The sequence below is a fragment of the Patagioenas fasciata genome, chromosome 12 (genome assembly GCF_037038585.1).
Source record: "Patagioenas fasciata isolate bPatFas1 chromosome 12, bPatFas1.hap1, whole genome shotgun sequence".
Classification (NCBI taxonomy): Eukaryota; Metazoa; Chordata; class Aves; order Columbiformes; family Columbidae; genus Patagioenas; species Patagioenas fasciata.
The window spans coordinates 6,847,995-6,856,279 of record NC_092531.1 but is presented as its reverse complement, the minus strand read 5'-3'; the positions used below and the strand labels follow the sequence as shown (position 1 = coordinate 6,856,279).

General features: G+C 55.3%; 1 protein-coding gene across 4 annotated transcripts; it reads left to right on the top strand.

Annotated features, from left to right (window-relative positions):
• Positions 1-484: 484 nt before the first annotated feature.
• On the top strand, positions 485-6,609 carry LOC136106836 (protein PML-like). 4 transcript variants are annotated; one of them, XM_071813744.1, is made up of 6 exons: positions 486-653; positions 1,228-1,706; positions 2,488-3,065; positions 5,228-5,265; positions 5,725-5,913; positions 6,092-6,609. In XM_071813744.1, the coding sequence occupies exons 1-6, from the start codon at positions 627-629 to the stop codon at positions 6,113-6,115; spliced, it is 1,335 nt and encodes a 444-aa protein (XP_071669845.1). In that variant the 5' UTR covers positions 486-626; the 3' UTR covers positions 6,116-6,609. The 4 variants fall into 4 exon arrangements, with proteins under 4 accessions (XP_071669844.1, XP_071669845.1, XP_065703562.1 ...); XM_071813743.1 differs by having other exon boundaries at positions 485-653; positions 5,725-6,609; XM_065847490.2 differs by lacking the exons at positions 5,228-5,265; positions 5,725-5,913; positions 6,092-6,609 and adding an exon at positions 3,985-4,857 and having other exon boundaries at positions 487-653.
• The last annotated feature ends 1,676 nt before the right edge of the window (positions 6,610-8,285 follow it).

Here is an 8,285-nt window from a genome sequence, read left to right as displayed (position 1 = left end):
ACAAGCGTAACTGGTCTTTCTGGCCTGTGGCACAAGCTTGGGCCAAACTTTGGAGATCCTACAGGCCCGAAGGGGAGGTGACAGAAGTGTCCCAACATACCCTCTCCCTTTGGGGTGCCAGGTTAGGTGAACCTCAAGTACTCCTGAAGGCCTCGAATTCGTGATGGTCCCTCATTTATGGTGCCCCCAATTCATGGTGGTCCCCACGGTGCAGATGGCTCAGGGGCACCAATGCTCTGCAGGAAGGGGCAAAGGGGAGCCAGGATACAGCTCCCCCAGGACAAAGAGGGATGTGACAAAGCTCTGCAAGGAGCGGGGGAACAGTCCCTGAGCCCCACCACCGCCTCGGGGTGCAGAGGGACAGGGTGGTGGTAGAAGCCGAGACCCCAGGGGGATGCAACTCCTTGGGAAAAACGCCTTTTTTGGGGGGGTGAGGGCGGGATCTTGGGGTCCCCTGTGGTTTTTTTCCCGACCTGAGTGGCCGAGAAGGGCAGAGCCGGCTGGGAAGGGCTTTCCGGGACGAAGGAGGAGTTTCTAACGTTTCCAGCGCAGAAGAAACCGAAAGTGCAGGCAGCACAGTCGGGCAGCGCAGGCGGGGAGGGGCTGCCCGCCCAGCCCGTCCCACCATGGCGGCCTCCAGCCCCGACACCCCGGTGAGCGGCGGCTGGTCCAGGGGTGGATGGGGTGGGATGCAAGCGGTGGGCTCCGGGGGTGCGGGGGGGCTCGGGGTGGGGGTTCCGGGCCACCAGGGAGTCCCTTGGCCCCAGGTCGTGGCCCGGAGGAATGCTGAGTGGTGGGGATAAGAGTTTGGGGGCTTCCCCGCCCTCTCCCCAGTTTGGTGAGGGGCTGGTCCCCAGTCCAGCCCCCAGATGCCGGAAAGAGGGAGGCAGGAAGCGGGAGGGACGGGCAGAGCGAGGCGGAGGGGAGGGGGGGTGGACCCAACCTGTCAGGGTGCCATCCAGGGGTCTTTAGATGCCTTCTCCATGCCACATCCTCTGCTCTGCCCCCCTGCAGCCCTCCCAGCCCCATAGCCAGGGGGACAAAGGGAGGGGAAGCGCTCCCCAGGGTCCATCCAACCATGCACAGGCCACCACTGGGCATCACTGGTGGGAACTGGTTGCTCCAAGTAGGGTTTGAAAGTCACCTCTCCCCTGCCCGGGATGCTCAGAAGCTCTTAAAGACACATCCTAGTGCTCATTCCTCTTTCCTTTTCTCTCCCTCCCCAAGCTCCCAGGAGATGACTTCCAGTTCATCCTTTGCGAGGGCTGCCAGCAGGCATCACCCAACCTCAAACTCCTCACCTGCCTCCACACCTTGTGCCTCGATTGCCTGAGCAAGAACAAGGCCATGGGGCAGTGCCCTGTGTGCCGGACGCCCATCCCGCAGGCCAGCGGCATTCCTGACATGGACAACCTGCTCTTCACCAACCTGCAGGCCAGGCTCAGCATCTACAAGAAGATCGTCAATGGAGTTGACTTGTGCTGCAACAACTGCAAGGAAGCCAGCGAGTTCTGGTGCTCCGAGTGCGAGGAGTTCCTTTGCACCAGGTGCTGTGAAGCCCACCAGCGCTACCTGAGGAAGGAGAACCACGAAGTCAAGAAAGCGGCGGACATCAGGGCAGGGTCTGCTAAGGACTTCCTCGAGAGCACCAGGAGGACAGGGAACTTCTTCTGCTCCAACCCCACCCACAAGAACCAGACTGTAAGGTAGGTGTGAGGAGGTCTGTCCCTACCTGGGTGGTTTCTGTCGCAAATCTCTTTAAGCTAGTCCATGATGGGACTGAGCAAAGTGTCTCTGTCCCTCTGCTGCCCTGATTGTCACCATGTCATGGAGAAGATGGGTGGGAAGTAGTGACTGTTGAGCAACAGGGCATGGGGGGAGAGTTCGGATGAACCTGGGTTCAAGATGACGATGGAAGAGTGGGAACAATGTAGATGGAGGGAGAGGAGTGTGGGGGGTGCTTCTTGGTACAGCAAGGAGGTTTGAGGTAGCCCACCACTTGCCAAGGCTACCAGGACTTATATGAGGGGTGGATGACAATCTTCAATCCTCACTCCTTATAGTCTTGCCTTTGGCAATGGAGACAAGATACTCTTTGGTCTTATATTCTTGTACATGACCCTGATAAGTGCTCCTGGAAGGGCAGAGAGCTCATTTCTTCTCTAGTGCATGGATGAATGTCTACCATAACACTTGCACAGTCACTGCAGCGACTTCAGCCAGCCCAGCAGAGTAGAAACGCTGTGGAGATAGTGCACCAATGTATTTTTTTGCAGTTGGGAGAGTAGAAAACCAAATGCCTGGCCCAGACTTGCTGGTGACTTAAATTTGACAAATGAATGAATTTGCAATTGGACAAATTGTTGTGGTTCAGCCTCAGCCCTCTCAGCTCCCTGTGAATCTAAACTCTATGCTAGCCAAACCCAGGCCATAGAAAATGCAAAGTGCACGATCTAAATTACTGCTCTGTTGTGCTTGACCTCGCAGCATCTACTGCACCAAGTGCTGCAAGCCCCTGTGCTGCTCGTGCGCGCTGCTGGACAGCCAGCACGCCCCGTTCTGCGACATCCACGGCGAGACCCAGCGCCGGCAACGGGAGCTCAGCACCATCACCCAGGAGCTCAAGCAGAAGAGGAGCCGCTTCCAGGCCACCCAGGCGGTGCTGCGGGACAAGGCTGCCCGGCTGGAGGAGATGTGGCGGGAGATGCGGGAGTTGATCCAGCAGCGCGTGGAGCAGCTGGTGCAGCTGCTGCGGCGCGAGGAAGAGGAGCTGCTGGGGCTGGTGGAGGCGCGGCAGGAGCGGGGCCGGCGGGAGCTGGCCGGGGAGCTGCAGCGCGTGGAGGGGACGCTGCGGCGGATGGAGGCGGCCGAGCGGCTGGTGGAGAAGATGAGCCTCTATGCCACGGAGCAGGAGGTGATGGACATGCAGCCCTTCATCAGGGACTCGCTGCAGGAGCTGCAGCGGCTGCAGCCTCCGGCAACCGGGGAGCGAGAGCAGCCGCGGGATCTGAGCGAGTGCAGGGCCAGGCTGCAGGCGCTGGCGGAGCGCGTCACGGGGCACCCAGGTGAGGAGGCAGTTGGCCAGGCAGGCTGGGGAGGCAGGGACCAAAAGCAAAATTGAAGGTTATAATCCCTGATCAGGCCATAGTCTCCATGGGTTTCGATGCCTCCTGCTTTTGCTCATGCGGTGGGAACACCACAACCACCCCCAGGGATGGGATGCAGTTCTTGCATCCATCACTTCCAAAGCAACGCTTGTGTCTTGTCCTTATGGAGTACAGCAGTCCCGGAACACAGTTGTACTGGGAGGGAGTGTGGTGAAGCGCCTGGGATGGAGCCCTGGGTTGAAGGACAAGGGAGGTGAGTGGCACCTGGAGACAGGGTGTGCGGGGTGGGGTCTCGCAGGGGTTGGAAGGGTTGGATGAACTCCATGTCCTCTCTCAAAAATGTGCTAGTGACCCCTGTGGGTCCCTCAGGGGCCATACCCATCCTCCAGGCCTTAGTGTCCCTCTCAGATCTCCAGCCCATTTGTCTGTCCACATCATCTGGGGCAATTCCCCTTTTGGATTGTGGATTACTGTCTCAGGATGGTGCATCCAACCGGGAAGGCAAAATGTTTCCTGGGAGCACGCCCCAACAGCGGTCCACAACCACTGCTGGGTTTGCTCAGGTCTTTCCCCAGCTCTTGTGGTGGACATGCTGATGGCTGGGGCATGGTGAAGGGACGTGTGTATAGGGATTGTGTGCTGGGGGATCCAGGCTCGGTCAGAAGGCAGTAGCATCCTTCCAGCAAATAGGAGGGGAAAAAGCAATAAGAGAAAAGGACTTTGTGGGGTTTTCTGCTCCATCCCTCTGCTGCTGGTCCGTACAAACCTGGGCTATGACCATGACCCTCCATGAGTTTCTACCACGGAACTCCCCAGGTTGAGTTCATGGGTCCTGATTCTCCCCTTCTGCTCCCTTCAGCCCTCCTTCCCTTGACAGGGACCTCTTCCAAAGATGACAACACTCTCATCCTCGACCTGGAGCCTCCCAGGGAGCTGTGCCAGCTGGACAGAGATCACCACCAGTGTCCAGACCGGGGAGGGGACATGTCCCGCACCCAACCCACACTTCCAGCCCTTCTGATACAGAGGGATGAAAAAGCAGAGGAAGACCATGGAGACACTGTGCCTCCTCCGAGGAGCCACCAGGACTCTGTGGCCTCCCTGCAGGAAGATTTCAGTGGCTGGGCCAGGTCCAACATCCAGCAGGTGGACAAGTTCCTGAAGATGGGCAATCGCGTCCTGCAAGCTCAGCAAAGGGCAAACAGGCATCTGGTGTCCGTGACCTGGGAGATCCAGGCCCTGTCCCGCTCCCTGGCCACCATCGCCTCTGCCCTACGACCCTTGCTGCAGCCCGTGGTCACCCCAGTGGACGTCCCCACTGCAGACGCGGACTGGACATTGCTGGAGCTCGTCCCTTCCAGCACCGTGCAGAAGCACGAACCGCTGGTCCCAGCGGCTGCCACGGCCCCTGGTCCCAGCAGGATCCCCCTGGCCACCAGCCCAGCACGCTCAGAGACCCCCAGCCCAAGCTCTGCAGGGGAATGTCCTGAATCGAGGCACCCCAGCAGGAACAAGCGTGGTGGGAAGCCCAGTGCCAGGCTTCAGAAGCGGAGGAAGAAGTGACCAGAACTTTTGCCATGGACTGCAGTTGCTTGGAAAATGCTTTAAAGGTCCCTGTGGAGACCAGGTTCTCCATCCCACCTTGTCATGCCAATAAATCCTCCTGCGATGAACAGTGCCTCGGTCTTTTGCTGGGTTTGGGAAGGTATCCTCCCCCCCATTAACAAGCCCTTGTCACTGCCTGACAATAACTTGCTCGGGAATGGCACGATTCTTCTAATTTTCTTTTTTTCTTTCCTTCCCAGCACATGTGAGCTCCTGGCTTATGGGTCTGGGATGGGTGGGAGGGCAGCAAACCCATCCGGGAGAGCTGGAGGAAAGGCTTTAGTGTGAGGATGGGGGAATGAGCCGGCGGGGGCCAGGGCAGAGCGGGCATCTCTCCAGCCCAGCCTGCAAGCTCACAGCTGGATTTTTGCCTTGGTAGCATCTGGAAGAGGTGACCCTCCGAGGATGTGCCTCCAGAGCCACCTGCACCTTCTGTAGCGTCTTTTCTTGATGCTCTCAGATGTCCCCAGCATTGCTTGTCCTCCTCTCAGCTTGCTGTGTTTTTCTTCTTGCAGAAGCTCCCTCATCTCCAGCCATGGAAAACTCCCACCAGGTGAGACTTAGCTTTGCTTTGCTCTGGGTTTTTTGCCTTGTGGATTTAACCAGATGGAATCTGGGGTTACCCCCAGGGCTTGACATATTCTTTGAACTCTGGGGTTTAGTTGCTGCTTCCCAAGTTCTCTTTCGGAAGAGGAGAGGTGGATTTGGGGCCCTCAAATACACCTCCCACCACAATACAGAGCCCCACTCAAACTAGAGGTTGAAGCTCCTTTGTGGTTTCCAGTCCCATGGTGCACACAGGACTTGCCTAGCTTTAGACCTGCCTCCTTTTGCCTGGGACAAAACAGCCGTCACAGCACTGGGGCTGGGGACCTTCAGGCTGTCTGGGCAAGCAGGGTGCTTGCTTTGGGCAGGGACAAACCCACGTGGTCAGGCTTGTTTGGTGTCAAAGGACACCTCCATCTCTGACCACACAGGGCCGCTCTCACTGGGCTCCTCTTTGCACACTTAGGTCTCCACCTCCAACCCTGCAAAGAGGATGAAAGTCCAAAATGCGGGTGTCCTGACATCACCGGTGAGGGTAAACGTTGAAGACAATTATGATGGGTGGAACCAGCCTGGGACCAGCTGTTTGGTGTCCACCATGACTCTCACCTGCTGGAAGACATGCCAGATGGCAATGATGGGCTGCACAGCTCAGGTATGCGGTGTCCAGAGTGGTGGAGCCACGGGTAGGCTTGATGGGGTGTAGGAATTGAGGAAGGGCACCTCTCAGCACGGTGGGTGACACCAATCAGGAGGCCATCAGCCCTGGCACTCACTCCAGGGGTGAACAGCCCCACATGTGAAAGGTGACTCATCTTTCCTACCTTGGACAGCTTGGAGGAGGACAGCACCGATGAGGAGTCGGTGGTGAGTGCAGATAAAGGGTTTTCAGTGCTTGGCCCTGCATTGCTCAGTGTTGAAGCCATGAAGACTGGACCACTTGGTGCTTCCAGACCTCCAGGACCATCTCATAACCTCCTTTAGAGCCTGGGGAGGAACTTGTGAAATCCTTCTCGAGCGCCAAAATAAATGCTCTCTAGGTCTCCTTTGCTTCTGGGGGAACTGGGCTGCCCAGCAGCTTGGAGACCTTGGTAGATCCCATCTTGGTGATGCCAAGGTGGTAAGCAGCCAAAATGAAGGCCAGCAAGAACAAGCCATCCAAAACCTCCCCTTCTCTTTGAGGCTACGGATGGATGGGGTTCTGCTGTGACTTAGCAGCTTCGGGGTCCCAGGAGCTGTAAAGAATAAGGAAAAGTGCTGAAAGATGCTGGTGCTACTCCAGGTCTGTGTTTTTTGAGGGGTCTTTCCAAGCTCAAAGCCAGCCAGGGAATTGCTTGCTATGGGGATGCAACTCGTTGCTCTTTGGCTTCTGCACTTGCTTACAGATGCAGAATAAATAAATAATTACCCCGATTTGTTGCATATCACTAATGATTGCCTTTTGCTCCCCATTTCCACAATACTTGCTCCAAAAGGCAGATGTGCAGGGTGGTGGGTGCTGGAGTGATGGGTGCTTTGTGGCATGACGGCCACCTGAGCCCATGATGCTGCTGAGACGAGCACAATGAGCACAGGGCGACCCATGGATGTGAGATGTGTGGCTCCCCCGAGGTAGGTGTTGGCTTGAAGACAAGCAAAGAGAGCACCAAGAGGTCATAGAGTCATCGAATAGTTTGTGTTGAGGGGACCTTCAAAGCTCACTTAGTCCAACCCCCCTGCCATGAGCAGGGACATATTCACCAGATCATAGAATCATTTGGGCTGGAAAAGGCCCTTAACAGCATTGAGTCCAAACATAAAAAATAATCATAAATCAGGTTGCTCAGAGCCTGGCCTGCGATGTCCCCGGGGATGGGGCATCTACCACCTCTCTGGGCAACCTGGGCCAGTGTCTCACCACCTTCAGTGTAAAAAGTTTCATTTTCATCTCGAATGTGGATCTCCCCTCCTTTAGTTTTAAACCATCACCCCTTGGACTGCCCAGAAACCATGGGGACCGTTTTGCCCCAGGTTTAATAATTCAAATAATTATTACAAATAATTGTTTCTAAGTCCTAATAGCTCTAATACTATTCTTGGTAAGGATTATTCTACTCATTATTTTACCACGACTCCTTTCAACACCAGTCCTGCCCAGCTGCTGTGGAGCTCCTTGGGTCAGCTCCGTGCTGGGAACCCTTTACTCAACCAGCAAAGAGTTTTAATAAGAATTGGAGCACTCTTCTTCAGCCCAAAGCTGCTTCTGGGAGAGAAATCCAGCTTTGCTGGCTGAGGAAAGGAGAAATCCAGCTTTTCTGGGAGAGGAAAAGAGAAATCCAGCTTTTCTGGCCAAGGAAAGGAGCAGAACCAGGCAGGAATTCCCGTCCCTGCCCCAAGGACTGTTTACACATAGTTGGATGGAACGAGCCTTGGCTGAAGTGGATAAACAGTCCTTGGGGCAGGGTTGGAATTTCTGCCCTCACTTTCCCCCTCCCAAAAGGGGCTTTTTGCTATGCTTGAGTCACATCTGCTTTTTTCCTCGTATTTCTGTGAAATTTGGGCTCTTCTGTTCAGCAGAGCAGTTGTAAGGGCAAGATGTTCTTGTCCCAAACCCAAGGCCATTTGGTTGCAAATTAAAATTTTGCGCAATCGTAAGGCACCTTTGTACATTTCCTTATTTAAAGGAGTAATTAGACAGGAGCTAATCCTCAAATATATATATATTTAATGTGGATATCAGATACATGCTCTGCTACTCATGGAATACAAAATTAATCCTGTCTTGTTTTTAAAAAAATTGTAGAAGACTTCTACCTAATATCCCTTGGAGTGTGTTTCACCCGAGCCACCAGATCCCTGCAAGCCCGGGCATGGATATTTTGCAATGTTCAAAGGTCAAAACCGCCCTCTTCTGTCCGACCTCCTGCCAGCCTTCAAAATAAATGCAAAGAAGCCCCAAAAAAGCACCAAAAAGAAGGACAAAACAAAAGCAGAGCTCGTTGGGCGCTCTCTTCTTTCATGCTGTGTCCCCGCAGCCGGGTCTCGCCC

Excerpts from the sequence above, each read along its gene's own strand:
- LOC136106836 (XM_065847489.2), top strand. The coding sequence starts at position 627 with ATGGCGGCCTCCAGCCCCGACACCCCG. Across the intron at positions 1,707-2,487 it reads CACAAGAACCAGACTGTAAG|CATCTACTGCACCAAGTGCT; the intron begins GTAGGTGTGAGG and ends TTGACCTCGCAG. Across the intron at positions 3,066-3,966 it reads GCGCGTCACGGGGCACCCAG|CCCTCCTTCCCTTGACAGGG; the intron begins GTGAGGAGGCAG and ends TGCTCCCTTCAG.